The sequence below is a fragment of the Ascidiella aspersa genome, chromosome 9, assembly GCF_963924565.1.
Source record: "Ascidiella aspersa chromosome 9, kaAscAspe10.2, whole genome shotgun sequence".
NCBI classification, from domain to species: domain Eukaryota; kingdom Metazoa; phylum Chordata; class Ascidiacea; order Phlebobranchia; family Ascidiidae; genus Ascidiella; species Ascidiella aspersa.
This window is the reverse complement of record NC_139455.1, coordinates 8,350,842-8,371,009: the sequence shown is the minus strand read 5'-3', so window position 1 is coordinate 8,371,009 and position 20,168 is coordinate 8,350,842. Positions and strand designations below refer to the sequence as shown.

The 20,168-nt window shown below is 37.5% G+C and overlaps 1 protein-coding gene across 1 annotated transcript; it reads left to right on the top strand.

Moving 5' to 3' along the window:
- Positions 1–2,257: 2,257 nt before the first annotated feature.
- Positions 2,258–19,854, top strand: LOC146132264 (uncharacterized). Its single transcript, XM_083397246.1, has 20 exons — positions 2,258–2,389; positions 2,531–2,701; positions 2,834–3,007; positions 3,298–3,417; positions 3,503–3,649; positions 3,848–4,012; positions 4,175–4,336; positions 4,626–4,781; positions 5,338–5,487; positions 5,588–5,734; positions 11,881–12,045; positions 12,706–12,879; positions 13,711–13,830; positions 14,794–14,940; positions 15,311–15,478; positions 16,045–16,206; positions 16,489–16,647; positions 17,500–17,658; positions 18,181–18,327; positions 19,397–19,854. The coding sequence occupies exons 1-20, from the start codon at positions 2,338–2,340 to the stop codon at positions 19,483–19,485; spliced, it is 2,934 nt and encodes a 977-aa protein (XP_083253372.1). The 5' UTR covers positions 2,258–2,337; the 3' UTR covers positions 19,486–19,854.
- The last annotated feature ends 314 nt before the right edge of the window (positions 19,855–20,168 follow it).

The following is a 20,168-nucleotide window of genomic DNA, read 5'->3' as shown; positions in this document are numbered from 1 at the left end:
ACAGTAAAAAAGGGTGCGGCCCACCAGTTGAGAAGCGCGCTTTCGCGTTTCAGTTAGTTGTTGAACACAAAATAGTTATGGCAGCTTATAAGGGCTTCTATTTGAAGTCAAACTTGATAAAACAGAAAGGAGAAATGTACCTATTGTATAAATACTGGAATGTGTCGAAGTTTCAGTCCATTAAATCTCGTATAGGAGACTAATTATATACGACCTCTGTCTTACAGGATTTTTTTTTAATTTAGAGTGTAACACATTTTTATTGATAAAATAAAAGTTGTTCTTCTTTGTGCCGTTTTCCTGATCGGAAGTTTTGCGAAATGTAAGGAATTTAATAAATTATTTTTCTCTCGTTGTAGATTGTCCACTATCCTGATCGGAAGTATTTATATATTACGACCTAATGAGCAAATTCCATTCATTGAGCCCTAAATTTATTTATTCATCATTTAATTTGAAACGTTCTGTTTTAAAAAATTTCATACAGATTTTGTATTTACAGTAAAATCGACTTTAAACACTTTTCTTCCCAAAATATGTCAACAAAGCAATCCTATTGAGCCCCGTTAATTCTGTCGCCCAAGTCGCACCAGATATGTAAACCAAAGTGTTTTACTGCAGTCGAGGCCATTCTTTGCCGTTCGTGCAGCGATGGTCATTTCCAAGGAGGGGCGCTGGTCAACGACGATTGTTACGACAACTTGAGTGGGGCTACTACGACTGTTACGGAGACCAACGATACAACAAGTGGAGCCTACTGCTTCTCGCAATTTACTCCTACAGACGGTAAGTGAGTGTCGTTTTCTCACTTTGTTCAAGCAAAGTGAACTGGGCCGCATGGCAAAGTCGGGGATGGCGGTTATGGGACAGACACTTTTTAACAAAGCACCACGATAGTATGCCATAAAGTGACGTCACTGACAAGTATATTCCCTTTCGAATTGGATCTAAAATACGTTAAGGTTAGCGCCGAATATTTCTTTCGCAGCTCAAAAATTCCGCATGTTTCATTTAAACTACTAACACACTCGTTAAAACATTGGTTAAATTCAAACAAAACTTTTAAACTTCGATAGTGGAAGGTATTGCTTGGCATACTTTGTCCAAATGTAAATACTTGTCAAATTGTAAATTTTTCAACTTCAGCAAGTTAAAATTTTTGTTCAGAGTCTCAGTATATATGAAGTTAGCCGGTTAGTATTTTTGTAAATGTTATTTAAAGAGGTTGATTGTGGTCCTGAAGATTCTTGCGGTGACAGACACTCATTTTTAGAAAATAATTTCTGGCATGTAACTTGACGTCTAAAAAAAGTAACCTTTGAAGAGAAAAAGACAACGTCCGTGCTGGGGCCTCTCTGAGGGCCGTTTGGATAAAAAAAAAACTGGTGTTTTTGTTTGCTGGCGGAGAAAGGAGTCGCTGAAAGGCGACCCCAGACCAAAATAAAAAATAAAACCGCCTCGGTCAATCACGCATCGTATACGCGCCCTGTGAAAGGAGGGATGAAAAAAGAGGTCGCCCAGGACGACTGGTCTGTTTGGAGCGGTTACCCTAACTACGACGAAGGGTTGTATAAAAGGAAGGGGTCTTATGAAAGGTCGTATAGTTTGGTTGACGCCCAGCTTACGTTTAAACGTGTTTGTTTCAACTTTGGGGACTTCATTTTAGATGTGCTTAGAAATAAGTTTTGCATAGCTCAGTTTGTGTGAAAGCGAGATTAGGTAGAAAGTTGCGTATTGTCTACCCTAAAATGAGCTCTGCGTAGTTCACAGTACTAATTTATTTTATATTGATTTTGCAGATAATTATTAAGTTTAATGTATAGTATAAATCCTTTTCTTAGCTTGCCTAGCAAAAATATAGGTGTTAATTACGTTACAGTATAAATTTGTCTTTTCGGTTTATTGGTTTAGTTAGAACACCAACTTAAAGCGTAATCTAGTGGCCCGAACGTTTTGGGATCCTTCTTAAAATATAAAGAGTTCGCGATGAGACGTTTACTAGTATTTTCGCCAAGTTTTTAGCTGTATGTCACAACCAATTACCTCGAAGGTGTTCACATCAACTAAAAAATCCAAAGTAGAAATAACACCTAGTTTGGTAGCACTCCAATCGAGCACAAAAAATTGTATCAAAAATCTTACCAATAAAGTATAAATTGGAAGCATTAGATTTGAAATATTTCTCGACATCCTTCGAGAATCACTGGTGTAATTATTAGTCCTGGCAATAAAAACTCTAAGTGCGTATACAAGCAATATATATTAAACACAAAAAATTATGTTGTATTTAGATTAGGAATATATTTTTATATTTTTTTAAATTAAAATTTAAGAAATATGAAATTCTTTGCGTTGTTCGCCGTGGCGTTAGCGGGAGCCTTCGTTACAGGTAAGATAAGATTTCAAAATGAGTAACTTACTTATCACCTACATAAAGAAATTGACGTTAAAGGAGTTCGCCGAACTTTTGTATTGCGAATGTTTATTGCGGCAGAGCCGTATGTTCACAATATTTGATGTTTTTTTACAGTCGAAAGTATCACCTGCTACTCCTGCAGTGCCGCGCTATTTCAAGGAGCAACTGAAGCCAATGTTCACGACGATTGCTATGATAACCTCGCTGGCTCATCCACAACTGTTGCCACTGCCGATGTCACTACTGCGGGTCAATACTGCACAACTCAAGTCACACTAACTAACGGTGAGCGACCAATATAGACAACTTTTAAAATCTTTCAGCAATCCTTTGAATTTATTAAGCAATCGGTCTGAACTTTCCACGCTTTGAAACATAACTTTACGTTCCTATCATATTTTTACATTTTGTTTGCAGGTCTTGTCACGAACATCTTTAGGGGTTCAGTTAATGGCGATGCCGATACTGACTTAACCACAACTGGAGTGCCTTCGAATCCTACCTGTGTCACAACGTACTCCGTGGGAGTTGGCGAAGTGACAACTTGCTCGGACGCTTGCACAACTAGCAACTGCAACACCCAGGCCATAAGTAAGTCAAAATACATATAACGAATGGGAATTTGGCAGAAGTTGTTTAAAAAGGAACAAAGGCACTGTTGTTTAACGATTGTTTAGGCGTTAAAAACAAGAAAATTGTCTGATTCTAAAACAATTAGGAATTTAACATTTAATTATAGAACGTCAACAAACTATAGAAAGATAAAATCGAAGTTGCCCAATTTTAAAGATGCCATTAGACTTGGCAGGTCCTTTTTATTTTAAAGTTTTTTTAAATGAACGCCTTATTATTGCACTTTAAATTCAACTTGCGTTTTACAGCCAATTTCAAGACTTGCAGCACCAACTGTTCCGAGACCGAAAACGTTGGATATTGCGACTACTTCACTGGAGCTTGCGCTTGTGCTGCAACTCGTTCCGGATCCAACTGCAACACCGCAGGTATTTTTCTTGAAAAGAGCCCCAGTGTATATTTGTTCTCGAGTAACTCGTTGTCACCTCGTAATCTACTTCGCCTTAATTTCAGTGACCAAGACCTACAGAAAATGCGTCCAGTGCAACAGCGAGACCGACAGCGGCTGTGAAACATCCACCACCTCGACCCAATGCCCCAATGCTGAAACTATTGACCTCGTTTACTGCGCTACCAGCAAGACGACAGTTTTCAGTGCAAGTATGACAACACGGAACTGACATTTGTCACAAATAGATTTTAACTTTTGACCAGTATATGCAGTTGGAATCTTTTCATAGATGACATACCGCTTTGTAAAATCAATTTAACGTCCATATTTAAAAAAAAAATAAAAATAAAAGTTACTTAACACTCTCCAATTAAAACGCAAACTATTGAAAATACAAACTGCTTTAGGTGGTGCTGTTGTTAGAAGCGTTGCGACGAAAGGATGTGCTTTGAAGTCCGCCTCTCAAAGTACGCAATGCGAGCTAACCGCAATGGCAGACCCTCAATTTACCGGCTACAACGAATACACTTGCACCGACGTCTGTGACACCGATGGTTGCAACACTGCTGCCCGTAAGTTCTTAAACTGAATACCAAAATTAACTAACTGCGAACAAATGTAAAAGCGGCCATAGTGGCCGTGTTAAAATATCTTCGAAAATGAAGTTACCCAATCAGCACAAATTCTGTCGTGGTCTATTGCAAAGGGCGGTAACGAACAAAAAAATGTTTCAGCAACCGGAAGCTCGTCGTTGCAATGTGTGCAATGCACCGGAACAGATGACAGTACAGCTTGCGCCACTATAACATCAAGGGTTGCTTGTCCCACCGGTTCCAACCAGTGCTACATGAAGGCGGTTTACTTGATCGCCAACAAAACACACAGCGGTGTCACGGGTAAGTGAAGTAAATGTTGCACAATTTCGGTGTATACTGTAAATATGAGATCTTATAATTTTTTTTATTTTTTAATAAAAATCAGTTTGGCAAAATACACCAATTTTGAAAATACCAAGATGATATAAATTTATTATTTGCAATAGTAAACAGTCTAATTGTGAGTAAAAATATATGTGTACTTTTTATGTTTACCATGTACCTCGACAAATAAAACAACATAGAGATACATGCGTGCTTTTGCGTGTTTATCTTTGTTAGATGACGAACCAATTTTTTTTCTCTGCAGTCGATCCAGATTACAGATTTATCTCTATTGAGCGTGGTTGCCGAACATCGACAACTTCAGTGAACCAGTGTACCACAACCACCCTTGGAACAACCAATGTTCAAAATGTGACCTGCGAAGAATCCTGCACTGACGCTGGATGCAACACGGGATGGCGTAAGTACAAAAAGTGTTTGCCAGACTCAAAGAAGAAATGTCGATCGCTGTCCTCAATTCGGTGTTAAACGCCTTATTTCAAATTTCCGAACAAAACAATGGAACTAAGTGTTCTTCTCTCCGTTGCTAGTAAATAGCGACAATACCTTTATACTGAAACAAGTTTTATTTATACTTTTCCGTCGAATGGTAATATTCATGTTTATAAAAGGCAGTAGATGCGTCACGGGAGAAAGTTATTTCTCTTATAAAATCAATGACTTTTATTACTACAAAAAAGTCCAAAAAATATTTATTCTAAAAAATTATACATTGGGTTCAATTATTAATTATGTATTGTTGCATTTATTTTGAAACAATTGAAAAACAGCATGTGGAATGAATCGATGCGTTCATTAGAAGAATATTTAATGCATTTGACAAAGCAAAACCGATTTTTCGTTCTAACAGTTAGAAGCCTAAAATAAATAGATTTGAAAATCATAAACGGTTTATAAATGCAGAGTACGCCCATATACCGGGTTAAGAAGGTAATTACAATATTTATTTGTCGCAGCTAACCGAACTAGTTGCTCACAATGTATGTCTGGATATAACGGAGATGACAGATACAACTCTTGTGCCTTTAACCCCCCGGAAGCAACTGCTTGTCCCAGGCCGTACGAGTCAATGTGCTTCTTCTCGGACCGCGGAGAATCTCTGAAAGGTAAGCATAAAACGTAGTTGAACTAAAACATGGCAATTACCTTGCCCCGACAAGTGTACCAAAAATTGAACGTTTCCAAAACTTTCCAACATCATTATAGACCTTCCCGGTTTCTCGGGCTACACCAGATGGATGCGCCGTGGATGCACTTACCACGATGTTGGCAACAGCTGCAACACAACCACTGTGGACAACGTAGAATACAGTCAATGCAACAAGACATGCAGCACTGACGGTTGTAACCAGGGTATGTAACCCCATAAACCATATCTGGATTGAGCTCTTTCGTATATGGCTTGAAAATTAAATAAAGCCGCCCAAAGTTTGTTTTTATGACTTTATATGCGTAGAATGTAAACCAGTCTATAGATTGTATCTCAAAATCTGCAAACTAATTTTTCTATGAAATTGCCCAACATAATCAATAGATCACGAAATCATTTAGCTAAAGTTGCTTTTCTTATCCAGGCAACGGTGCGGTATTGCACCTTCAGAGTTTCGTGATGCTCTCCCTCCCAGCTGTCCTTGGCTACTTTATGCAACGATTCTTCTCGAACTAAACTGATGAACGTGTGGTGTTACGCAGTGTGTATATAGGCTTAAAGAATTTAGTTTGCATGGATCGTAGAATTTCATTTATTTTTTTTTGCTTTAAGATGACAGTAAATGTCGCCATAATTTAATTTAACCGAATGGCGAAACCGTTGCAAAATGCTTAATTTATGTGCCTTATTGCTTTGCGAATGTTGCATGATTGTACCTTTCAGCGTACGAGAAACGAATCGTTATTTTGCTTCGGCATGTAAAATAAAGCACTTGCACCATTTGCATGATACGATCAGTAGTAAAAGATATTTAATTTGCACAATGAACACTGCTTCTTCAATCGTCTCTATTCTATGCGATTTCATGTTATTCACAACATACAATATTTATTTTTAGTAATCTTAACGATCAAAAACGCATTTCCTTATTTTGATTCCGTTATCAATGAGATCAAAATTAGAGTAGCATCAAAGTCGAAAGAAACACATTTCGAATTAAGACTAAAATATTACTTATATACCTAAATGTCGGACTTTGACCAAAATCTGTCGAAATAGGGCCTAAACGGCCTGAATATGGCGTATAGAACCTTAAACTTACCGCAAACTCCACCAAAACTTCATCAGCAACTCTCCTAATAATTTTAACAATAAATTTTTTTCCACTTATTATCCAGCCCTAACCCTAAACATGGGCGAACAGTCCGGTGCCAAAACAACGGCACATCAAAGGGAGCGTTAAATCTCCGGCTCCAAAACATTAATCCCAAAACGGTCGATGACAGACCAGTGGCCCCAATCTTCTTATACCAGAAGTTGCTAAATTTTTGGCCGCGTCCTCATCTCACAATTCATTGCATCTTGCGCCCCTTTCCGAATAACATGTTTCATAGCTACGAAGCTAACGTGCTTGCCATCTGCATTATCCAGGCAGTGTTTCCATTTCAACATAAACATGGCTTAATGAAAAGAGGTTATGTCAACATTTTTTTGTGCAGAAATTTGATTTACCCCAAAAAACTCCGATCGCAACCATCTGACAACTAATAATTTCGCAGTGTCGCTTAATTTTGCTATGTTTTGCAGAGTTTTAGCATATTCCAAGTTTTTTCTTTCAAGCAAAAAATGAGATAGTCATGGTAAGTAAATATGGTAAGTTGGATAAACTTTAAACCATGCCATAAAATACGTTTTTCAAAATCGATTTATTGGCTGTTGCAAAAACATTTAAACCCGATTTCTACGTTAAGGTCAGCCATTCTCAACCTTTTTTCAATTTTTTGAAACATTCCGCATGTAACGTTTTCAACGATCCACAGTCGAGGTATGAATTGATGTCGACCATATTAACCATTTAATATAACAACCAGTCCTGCAATGCAATGTCTAAGTTTTGCAATCTATCAAACACGGAAATTATTAATTATTAATCTATCAAACACGGAAAACATTACCTTTTGCTTTTTCATTGGAGCATAATGGTTGAAGGTTGTAGTAAGACGTAATAAGAATATCAAAACCCATACAGAAGTAGGTATCATTTTGAACGTTTCGAATAACTCTTTATTCATTTTCAACATCTTTATTCATTTTCAACATCTTTATTCATTGGATGTTGAAAATGAATAAAGAGTTATTCGAAACGTTCAAAATGATACCTACTTCTGTATGGGCTTTGATATTCTTATTACGTTTTGCTTTTTCAGATTTTTAATTTTGCTATTTAACCAAATTAATGACATAAATGGCAATCGGTAACTAATACGCAGCACTGATAAATACCAAATCAACTATTGACTGTTAACATAAAACTTATGATTGTAAAAACTTTCAGTATTTGCAACGAAACTGTGTCGTATTGTAATATATCCTAGCGCAAGCTTCTAAACTATCCTATTTACCTTTCTAAAAAACTATTTTAAAATGTCAATCATTTGACAAACTAGTATTTAAGTAAGCCAGTGAGATAACAACCCTATTGGCAGCTTGCTTCGTATTGCTAGTATATAATACAAGTGCCTCTACCCTTTCACAGTTAAGAATTATTAAATTCTGGTATTCTTAGTATTGTGATAAAATAAAACACCATTTTTCGTTGGTAAATATAACGCAAAATCAGCATTCTGCAGATTGCAAGCTCACCTGCAAATATGACGGCCAATTCGAATTATCTGAAACCTAAGATTTTATGCGGTCCACTGAAAATATTCATTAAATCTATGATCACCTTCCTTTGGTTTGAAATGTCACTATCAAAAAAGTATTTTTTTTTACTGTTGAGTTCTTTACATTTACTGAAGAACTTGTCCACCCCAGTCCACGCAATGCACTAATACTTATAGAAACATACACCCTGTTGTGCTGCAAAATCTTGCCCCCCCCTGGAATTTCATAATGCGATTATTAGTATTATATTTAAGTGTAATATGTATATTAAGGTTAAAAATATTATACATTATCCATTGCCCCCAGTGGCGTATCCAGGGGGCGCGAGTTCTTATCCTCTTTTTGTAAGTGATATTATCGTTTTTCTTCGTTTTTGTCATGGTTTAACAAACTGTTTGAAGCGGCGTGCTTTTAAAGTAATTGGGTCACGCGTCTTGATCTAATGCCAAACCAAGATCGAGTGCAACACGCCGTTTTTCGTCTTTTGTTTGGCCGACCGCAAACGCTGGAAGTTTTTCTCTTTCGTTATTTGTTTAGGTTGACTAATTAGCAAGTGTGTATTCTACAATTGATAACGCTAAGTCAAACCTTCTTTCTTTTTTCTCGCTAAAAAACGTCGAGTTATACGCAGTATGTTCCTCGCTGTTCAATTTCTGCGCTAATGTCCGATATTAGTGTAACACCGTTTCATTTGTTTAACTGAAGCAGATTCTTAAAAGCAGGTATAATGGTGACTGTCGTGCGCGTTTTAAAGTCTCCAATTTTAAGTTATGATGGTTAACGCAAAATTATGCTCTTTAAGGTTTAAGCATACTCTTAGACCACGTGCTAAGTGTGCAATTGACACAACTTATTTCCCTCAACCGCGGCTTGTAATTATTCTGACTTGGCACACAGCTCGGCGCAAATGTTGCGCTAATGGTGGCATAATACCACCAGGAAAAACGTTCTTCGTTTAGTATTGCAGGTGGTGAAGACAATTTTTTAGCGCTCGTTCCGTTCATGTTAAAAAAATGCGCTGCTAATAGTCGAATTATGTGTGATTCTACCACAATTAATCACAGATATTTCACGGTCTTGGTTTTTTTTTTTTTGCTTTTTTTTACCTCGTGTTTCGCAGCTGGCGCCTGACAGGATTGTTGACGACGCACGTGGTCGCTTTTGCTGGACGTATTTGGCTGTTTCTGATTAGTTTTTTTTATCACGTCTAGCAATCACCATTCTATGACGTCATACTGTCACTGTTTTATGACGTCATTATTCATTAAGTAAGACGAAAAATAGGGGAATTCCCTAAGTTAAAAATTCAGGACCCCCCTTTTGATTTTCACCTGATTGCCCCCCCTTGGAAAATTTTCTGCGGGCGACCCTGGATGCGAGCTATAGATTCGTTTCTTTCGATGCGAGCTATAGTTTCGTTTCTTTCGATGCGAGCTATAGATTCTATTCTTTTGATGCGAGCTATAGGTTTTTTTTTCGATGCGAGCTATAGATTATATTCTTTTGGTGCGAGCTATAGGTTTTTTTTTTGATGCGAGCTATAGATTCGTTTCTTTCGATGCGAGCTATAGGTTCGTTTTTTTATGAGAGCTATATGTTTGCTCGTTTTTTTATGGGAGCTATATGTTTGCTCCTTTCAACTAGGTCATTATAAGTTGTAGGTAGGATTGTTAAAGGTTAAAATCAATCCTATGTTTGTAATAATAAATCATTGTTTTATAGATCTGTTTAGACTACTACATCTGATTTTCTGTGTCTTTTTCTATTTCATGCATGTCAGAAAAATACATTTTTTGATATTTGAGGCTTGGGTCGTGAGATGTTCATAAAACTCCGATTTGAGTCGCGCTCAAAAAAGTTTGAGAACCACTGGTCTACAACAAGGTATTGTTGAAAAACAATTAATCAACACAATTAAATCCTAATACGAAACTCGTGGATCTTTGATTAATGAAAATGAAAAACAGAAAGATGATAATATAGGCCTACCATATGTCCTCTTTAAGGAGGATTTGTCCTCTTTTCTTGAGAAAACTGAATGGTCCTCCGAGGAAGTTCAAAAATTTCCAAATGTCCTCTTTTTCGCATTTTAAATTAGTTGCTAATACTTTTAGGCGATACGTTGTATTTATTTCGAAACAAATACTGTAGCCACGAAGCATGCTGAATTGCTGGTTTAAAACAGGTTTTCCAACAAATTGCCCTACCAGCTCTACCTTCCTGATTGTTATTACAAACATTGCGCCCGAAAAATACCAACAGAACCTGACATTTAAAAGGGCCCATTAATAAAGCAAAGGTGTGAGTTTTGTAGCCCTAGCTATCAGTGTTACTGTATGGTTGGCTATGTTCTTCTTTTGTTATTTCTTTTACAGAAGCTTGTTTAGTTAGGCTATAGCAGCGGTTCTTAACCGGGGGACGCGCCCACCTAGGGGGGCTTTTTGCCAGCTTTAACATTAAAACTGCCGAAAAATTTGGGCGCTCCACGCGAATCTTCTGTTTTCTACTTTTGATAACTTTTTTGAAGACAAAGTCTCTTTGAATGCGGTTGTATGTTTTCTTATCACCGAAAGTAAAACGGCCCTATTTAATTCTAATTTTGCTAACTTATAGATAAACGATAAAAGTCTTTTTATATAATTGGATAACAGGCTAGCAACAGGGAGACTCAAACTTTTTTACGCGAATCGATAATGTTCTTGCAATATTGCCGTTGTCTTGTGTGTCGTCACATCTTTTGAAACACAATAACGCAATGTTTAATTTTTGAGCTTGACATTTTTATTGGCGCTCGACATCACAGCCTTACAACTGTTGTGTAAATGCACTTACAGCAAGGCATAGGAAAATTATCAAAGGGCTGCGAGGCTGAAAAAAGGTGTGGATATGGCACGTCTTTCTCGAACGAAAAAATTATACTTTCGTTTTACTTGCAGGCTAAAAGATGTCCTCTTTTTGGGTGCTGAAAATATGGTAGTCCTATGATAATACCGAATCACATAATTGAAACTATTTTTTTATACAGGTTGCAGTCTACAACAGTAAAAAAGGGTGCGGCCCACCAGTTGAGAAGCGTGCGTGTCGCGTTTAGGTTATAGTTGTAGAAAAATGAGTTATGGCAGCCTATAAGGACTTCTATTTGGAGTCATACTTGTTGAAACAGAAAGGAGAAATGTACCTACTGTATAAATGCTGGAATGTGACGAAATTTCCTTTATCGACAAAAAGGGAAATTTCGTATCGGGGGAAACTAATTATATACGACCTATGTTTTACAGATTTTTGTTTAAGAGTGTAACAGGTTTTTACTGATAAAATGAAAGTTGTCCTTCTTTGTGCCTTTTTCCTGATCGGAAGTTTTGTGAAAGGTAAGGAATTTCATGGAAATTATTTTTCTCTTGTTGTTGGTTGTACAGTAAGATAATATATGTAATATCTCGGAGTATATTTATATATTACGAAGCAATGAGCAGATGCCATTCCTCGAGCCTTAAATTTATCTATTCATCATTTAATTTTCAATGTTTTCTTGAAAAAAAAACATACAGGTTTTGTATTTACTTTAAAATCGACTTTAAACACGTTTCTTCCCAAAATATGTCAACCAAGCAATCCTATTGAGCCCCGTTAATTCTGTCGCCCAAGTCGCACCAGATATGTAAACCAAAGTGTTTTACTGCAGTCGAGGCCATTCTTTGCCGTTCGTGCAGCGATGGTCATTTCCAAGGAGAGGCGCTGGTCAACGACGATTGTTACGACAACTTGAGTGGGGCTACAACGACTGTTACGGAGACCAACCATACAACAAGTGGAGCCTACTGCTTCTCGGAATTTACTCTTACAGACGGTAAGTTAGTGTTGTTTTCTAACATTGCCCCAGCAAAGTGAACTTCGCTGCGATATTCCCTTTTAAATTTGATCTTAAATACGGCGCCAAATATTTCGTTCGCAGCACGAAAAAGTACGCTTGTTTTATTTTATTATCAAACTCGTTAAAACATTCGTTTAATTCAAACCAAACTTTTAAACTGCTACTTTGTCCAAATGTAAATAATTGTCGAATTGTAAATTTTTCAACTTTAATAAGTTAAGGAAGATTTGGTTTAGAGCCTAAGTTTATTATGAAGTTTGGCTGTTATTGTTACGCCAAACTGCAAGATCCCTAACTAACGGCCTGTCGGATGCCAAACGCTACACGAAGTGTCTTTATATTGTATTAATATAAGCAAACTGTATGTAAAACAATAAAATACGCAAAATAATAAAAGCGGACAACGCCAAAAAAGGACAGAAACGTAAATTGTAAAAGTCTACAAATGAAAACCCACCTGCCTCAATCGGTTTTCGGCTTCTTGGATCACCATAACGAAGGGAAAGTAGTATATTTGCCAAATTTAACTTAGGTGATATTCTTTTCCCGGATCAGCGTTCCGGACCGTTCTGGATTATGCTCACCACTGCTGTGTATTGATTTAAACAGTGATGGATAAAAGTTTTTACTTTGCAGGATTTGTTACCTCGGTTAGGAGGGATGCAACGACAGGTTCAACCGACAACGACACTACCACAACAGGGACTCCCCCCGATCCCGTGTGCACAACTAGCTTCACGGCAAGTGGCGGTGAAGTGACAACTTGCACGCACTCGTGCACTTCGGACAACTGCAACACCATTGCTATAAGTAAGGGAGCCACTGAAACCGTCGTATTTTGTTAATGTACTAGGAATGGCATTTTATGTGCATTTGCATAGTGTTCACATTAATTACTGTTTCGAAATTGTACGAGACTACGTCGTATTCTCTTAATATACGCTTATCAGTAGGGCGTTTATTTTTGACCTAAAATTGACCTAAAAATTGGAATTTTGACAAATTTTGACCTAAATAAATATTTTAAATAAAATGTTTGATCCATTAGACATACATTGTTATAAACATCATATTGTTATATCAAGTATTGCATTAGTGTCTTGGCTTCGTTGACCACACGTTTTGAATGTTTTATTGACTACCGGTTTTGTTTTCGGGTTTATGCAACACTGATACAAATGCTTAGTTGATATTTTTGAGATTGTTGAAAGACAACCAATTATAAAAATGCCGAAAAAACTAGGCGCTGGTTACTTTAGAAAAAATGTTGTCTATACAGTTGAAATACAATGTAAAACTAATTGCAGACAATTTCCAAAACCTATAGTTATCGAAATAGGAAATGGGATCGCGTATACCGTATGTTGCTCTAATAAAGATCTTAAAGCGTTAAAATGTGGTTAATTCTAACTAAAAAAACTAGTTAAAAATAACACGAGCCCGTCTTCGGACAAAAATATAAACCCGAGTCCGACTCCCGGGTCCCGACACCGGCTAAATGTACGATTTTGTCAAGCCCCGAGTCCAGCTCTGACTTTACAACCTGTATTCCGCCAATTTGTGGAAGAGTGACTGACTCGGTTCTGTGTGTCGATTACGTTCCAACTTGGCGACACGTACATTACGTCCATTGTTTTTCAGGCAATTTCTTGCCCTGCTCTACCAACTGCTCAGAGGCCTTGAGCTACGGCTATTGCGACTACTTGGCCGGCGCTTGCGTCTGTGCAGCTGACAGGACCGGATCTAATTGCTTCACAGCTGGTGAGTTGTAAGCACTGTCATTTAGAAACATCAAAAATCGTAGCCTAATTTACCTGACGGTTAGTGTAGACATTTCTATACGGAGGATTTAAAAATTTGGCAAGAATGTCCAAATTTACGCCCAAAGCGCACAAGTAAATAAAACTTAAGGCTTTTATACACTGCACACCAGTTTAAAACTAAAATTTTAGTACGGACCGCTTTTTAAAAAAACAACAACTGTACAGCAATTTAACCAAAACGATAAGTATTGTTTAATTCATTTTTTTAAGTTTAAAACTGAAGTGATGTATTTCGGCCATTGATAAAAAATAAGCGACGTCATAAACACGACTGTTTTACAAAAGAAACACAATAGGGTTTTTTTGTTTAAGTTTTCCCTTAATAAATGGCACTCCCCCATATAGCCTCGTGCAAAACCACTACCCTAGAAATAACGTACGTACCCGTTGAAAAAATATATTAGTTTTAAGAAAAATGTTCGATTTATTAAAGGATAGAAATGAGTTTTACTGAGGTTAATTATAAACATAGTGACAGTTGTTAACAGGGCCCAATCGAAAATTCATGTGGTGCATCTAAAATAAAATTATCCATGGATCTCGTTCAGAAATAAACGTTGATGCCCACTGTTGGAAAGTTCGTCAAGCTTTTATTATTTCACCTATATTCCATTTTGATATGCCTTTAAAAAGGTGTGCACTTTTTTCTGAATGTGCGCACATTTTTACGGCAATTTGAACTCTGCGCACATTTTTTCACTTTTAACTTCACATTTGTCCGCACATTGTGCAAAAATATGCTCGTATCCTAGTCTCCATTTAGAGGTAAGCTTTGCGGAGGCTATACACGGCAAGTTGCATAACATTCTCAAAAGGTAGTGTCACAAATTTCCCTTGGTTTGTGTTTTTAAAAAGTTTTTCTGCGTATATGAAATTATATTTGCACTTGTCATGCTTTCAGCAACTAAGACCTACAGAAGCTGCGTCCAGTGCAACAGCGAGACAAACAGCAACTGCGAAACGCTCACTACCGCTACTCAGTGTCCGATCAACTCGAACGCCGAGAGTGTTTACTGCACTAGCAGCAAAACCACGCTCTTCAGCGCAAGTAAGAACAAGTTGAAAATGTAGAACTATAAATGACGGTGTTTATGGCCTGCATTATTTGTGTAAAAAATTTGATAAACAAAGAAAAGTTTTAATAAATAAAACAACCAAACTTAACATGTGCGTTTCAACCCTGCATATACATGATAAGGTGCGATTTGAAACATTTTTGCACGTTGCTATAGTCTCTGATTCTACAAAAAAATAGTTAGAAGTTTTGTGCGGCAAAATGTTATAAACAACAATCATTTTAACACTTGGTTTACGCCATTTAAAAGAGTGTGACTGTCGTTTTGCGCAGCGTTCTCTTTTCTAACTGTACCGTTCTCGTTTCCCGATGTATAAATATGTCTAACGTTTAACCCTTTCAGGTGGTGCCGTGGTAAAGATTGGAGTGACCAAGGGATGCACGACAAAGATTTTGGGAACCCCCGATGTCCAATGTGCCTTTACAACCGCAGCAGATTCTCAGTTTACCGACTACAGAGAGTACACGTGTACCGAAATATGCGACAGCAACGGTTGCAACAGCGCAGTCCGTAAGTACATGTGCATGGAAATTTATGTTGAAAAATTGCAATATGGGTACTTACGGAGCATTAATGGAATTTTGGCTTCATTGTTTCAATTTCGTTATAATTGGACTAAAGTCAATAAGAACAGACATGTTTGTTTGTTTACGGTTTTATTGTTACGTGGTAAATTTAATATATAAACAATAAAACTCAAGTTAAAAAAAACAGTAAAACCAGAATCGGCAATTTTTTAAAGGAATATAGCCTTTGGTTATACTGGCATCGTCAGTTCCTTAATTCGAATAAAACATATATTTACAAACGCATTACATGGTGAAAGCCAAGAATGCATTTAGATATGGATTGTACGTTTTCTGAGATATCGATATAACACATGAAGCGAATGAAGGCGTCTGAACCGGTTTTGCCTGTTTGTTTACCTAACTAGTAGGCCGAAAAGTTTACCATCGACCAAAATTGGAGTGATACTGTGCAACGAGATTAGCTATGTCGCTTAACAACAAAACAATAAAAGGCAATCCTTGCCATTACTTACCCATCTAGCTAACAAAAAGAATATGGTATTATAGCTACAGGAGACTCGGCGTTGACGTGCGTACAATGCACTGGAACCACGGACAGCGCAGGATGTGCTACCCAGACCACACGTTCTCCTTGCCCAACTGGGTCCAACCAATGCTATTCCAAGGCTGTGTACTTAACTGCCAACAAAACGCATCACCGAGTGATGGGTAAGACGGAGTTTAAACATCCGCTAAGGCGGGTAAAAGGGCATTTTTAAGTTAACGCAGATTTGGAGAGTTAGTTTTGTAGATTTAAGAGTTAGTTTTGTAGATTTAGTAAATTTCCGAGCTGCACTATGTATTGTAATTAAATGGATACCTGATAATAAAATCGTGTTTGTATAAATGTCCCATCATAAATATATACCAACTTTTCACGTACACATTTGTATAGTCCTGTAGATCAAAGTAGACAAGTCACAGAAAATCCTAAACAAGTTTTTTGTGCAGAGGATCCGGATTACTACTTCGTTTCGATCGATCGTGGCTGCAGAACTTCAACCACGTCGGTGAACAGTTGCTCTTCTGTCGCTCAAACCACGGCCCCAAACGTTCACAACGTGACCTGTGAGGAATCCTGCGACACCGCTGGCTGTAACTACGGATGGCGTAAGTGGCACAATGATGGTTTAGCTCAGGGCTACTCAACTATTTTTTTACAATTGTCCAGTTATAAAAGTTTAAAATTCGCTTAGGTCCGTTATAAATCTCAAGAAATAATTTACAGCGATACATAAGGTAAAACGGTATAATTTACTGTCCTTCGCTTCGACTGAGAATTCAGTAATGTCCGTTACTAGAAAGGGGTTTTCAATAAACAGCGGTATTTTTTTGCCGAGAAACAAATCATCAAATCGCATTGCAAACAGATAAGGTACGGATTCCACACTGAGAAGGTCCGCATTCCGACCGCGGTCAGCCAGTTGAGTAGCCCTGGTATAGCTTATTGTCTCTTAACCTTTTATGAGTGGTGGCCACTTCGGTGGGCTACCAACAGCTTATGTCCCCTCAAATTCAGTAAAGTGCGTCACAAAACGTCAAAAGGAAGGTTTCTGAAATCGTAATGAGTACTGTAAGGGTGTGTTTAATTGACGAATAATTAAACTAATATATGTTGGTGGCCTTCTCACGATCATTCTGTGCCCTTGTGGAGGCCTATTTGTTTACTTGTGATACTGGCTAGTTGTCTTCCAAGTGAAAACCTGAGGAATTACCCGACAAACAGTTTTAGATTTATGTTTTTTTTTGAAATTCTACGACAACATAACTTACCCTCGGTATACAACATTTTAGTGCTGTAGCGTTGACTTGCAGCACAACCCTTCTCATAATTAGGACTTGACCACTCTTACCCTTTTAGTAGCATATCGGACGCAATCGTTAGTCACATTGTAAAAGTTTTTCACGTAACCGAAAAACTTGAATTCAATTATGAATAACATCGCAATTTACTTCGTTCAGCAAACCGCACCAAGTGCTCGCAGTGCGTGTCGGACCCTGACCAGCAAGACGGATACGATTCCTGCCTGTTCAATCCACCAGCAGCAACGTCCTGCACCAAGCCCTACCAAGCCTATTGTGTTTTCGCCGACACCGGAATATCGGGCTCTCTTGTCAGGGGTAAGAGCCGAAACCAAGCCTGTTTTGTTTTGCGTGGAATTAGATACAGCCAGTATTGGTCATTGTAAAGCAACCATATTGTGATTTTAAAATACACAACTTTTAGTATAAAAAAATTAATGATACAATAAACTGATGTGCAATAAAATTAAAAAATCCGTGTTTTAAAGATAGATATCCAAGACACCCTAGAACTTAAAAGTGACCTAACACACATCGTGACGTGAAACAGTGGAATTTATAAAGTGATAGTTAGCCTAAAATGGTCACGGCCTTTTTACTGAGGCGTTTAGTATTGAAACATATTCATCAAAGTGGTGGTATCACAAGTATGTCGTAATTTTCGCAGACCTTTAGTACATTGGAAACACTTAGATTGTGTTTAAGAAGCAAATGATTAGCTATATCTTACAAACAACGTAAAGTATAATGACAAAATAACTGACTAGCAAATACTATTTGATACGTCCTAAATTTAAAGAAATCCTAAAGTAAAGAGTTCAATTATACACCATTCTTTAGATTTTACTGGACACAACGGATTTACCAGAAGCATGATTCGAGGTTGTTCGTACCACGACATCGGAAACAACTGCAACATCACAACCGTGAACGGAGTCGATTATCGCCAATGCAACATGACTTGTATCACAGACGGATGTAATCAGGGTAAGTAAATTTGTTACCCAGAATAGTATCTTTTCATTTTTATTTATTTTGCTGTAAAGTGAATGCCAAAGCCTAAAAGGGCGAGTAAATCGTCATCATCTTAAGTTTTAAGGAAGACTCTCTGTCTGTCGTTATGTAGCGTTAAAGCAGGGGTCGGCAACCTTTTTCTAGTCGCGGGCCAAAACCAAACTCAGAAAGATCTCTGCGGGCCGCACAAAATGTTAACTAAGAATTGTGTTAATTTTATGTTAAAATAACTGTGAATCAGCCGGACCTCGAATCGTAATAACATTTAAGAATAAAGTGTTGGCGCAAGCTGTAAAGTGTTGGCGCAAGCTGTAAAGTGTTGGCGCAAGCTGTAAAGTGTTGGCGCAAAGAGCGAAAAAAAGTATTTGTTTGGTTTAAAATTGGAGTTCACACGTCGTCATCCATACCACTAACGAAAAGTAATAAAACTACTCCGAGGGAACGCGCTAACATTTGAAGTTAATCTAGCTCAGTGTTGGCACACCTGGTGAGCGAAGCAAACGCGATTTTTTTTGTATACCGGCATTTCTTTTGAATTTTTTGCAATTTTTTATTACATTGCTGAAAATAAAAATAAAATGTTAAAAAATATACGTCCAACATTTTGAATACGTTTTCCATGACGCACTTGAGTGCCTTCCACGGCGCAACGGTAAAGAAGGCTGATCTAGGTGAAAAGACAATATCAACACGTAAACAAACGGGATGTAGAATGATGTCGCGCGTAGCGCGAAAAATTTTCGCACTTACGTCGTTAAAATAGTCAAAAAGTAAGCGAAATGGACTCGTGTCTAAATTGTCAAAGAGGCGGCGGGCCGGATGAATTACATCGGCGGGCCGTAGGTTGCCGACCCCTGCGTTAAAGGATGTCGTAAAATACGCTACAACGCTTTCAACAGTTAATGTGTTTGTACTTCTTGGCTATGACGCTCATTTAAAACCAACATTACAGATCCGTGCACATTGTACCTAAATTTATCTTACCTGGTCAAAAACGAAACAAGTGCGACGAACGACTAAATGTGTATTGTTTGTACAATAGGCAATGGAGCAGCCACACACATCCAAGGTCTGCTGATGCTCAGTTTCCCGGCACTGTTTGGTTACCTAATCCAACGACATCTCTTCTAAATTCAGTTTCAGCCAAGACTCCGAGTGGTTTAAAGTGTTAGTTTTGCTTCAAACTTTAATTTGCCTTTCACTGTATTTCTAAGCATGAGTTTCGTGTAATTTACATTCCTTTGATCTGTCTTTAAAACATCGAAATAATTTAAGGCTGGAAGAACAATATGCACCGTATATAGCTGTACACTACTCTGAAAAACGCAACGCCAAAATAATTGTCATGTGATTCAACTTCAAGTTGATGAAGACAATTATGTAGTTTAATGGTAGCCTGTAGTTTTTCTATTGTAATTTGCAACACGTTAATTTGTACCAAACGTCAATGAAACTTTAGTTGTTTAACGTTTTTTTACAAACTGTGTTCTCACCAAACATCTATCAGAAACGACCCGTTCTCCAAACTATCGAGTAATTACGATAATAATTAATTGCAAATGTTTTTGGTAATTCGTGCTGTTGTTCAGAAGCAGGTAAGACAAATAACCAAAGTTAAGCAATATAACTACAAATAATTGGTAATCATACAACTATATGTTTAATGGTTAAAATAACGACCCAATAAAGCGACATGCTTTATTGTTCAAACGTTTCGGCAAATGTTCATGCCATCATCAGTGATATACAACTATTTACATGAAATAATCGAATGATGCTATGTGGTTAACAAAAAATAGATTACCAGATTTGTT

What these genes read in the sequence shown, in the direction of transcription:
- LOC146132264 (XM_083397246.1), top strand. Translation starts at nt 2,338, where the DNA reads ATGAAATTCTTTGCGTTGTTCGCCGTGGCGTTAGCGGGAGCCTTCGTT. An exon ending in ATCCAACTGCAACACCGCAG is followed by an intron (nt 3,418 to 3,502) that starts GTATTTTTCTTG and finishes CCTTAATTTCAG; the next exon opens with TGACCAAGACCTACAGAAAA. An exon ending in GACGACAGTTTTCAGTGCAA is followed by an intron (nt 3,650 to 3,847) that starts GTATGACAACAC and finishes AAACTGCTTTAG; the next exon opens with GTGGTGCTGTTGTTAGAAGC.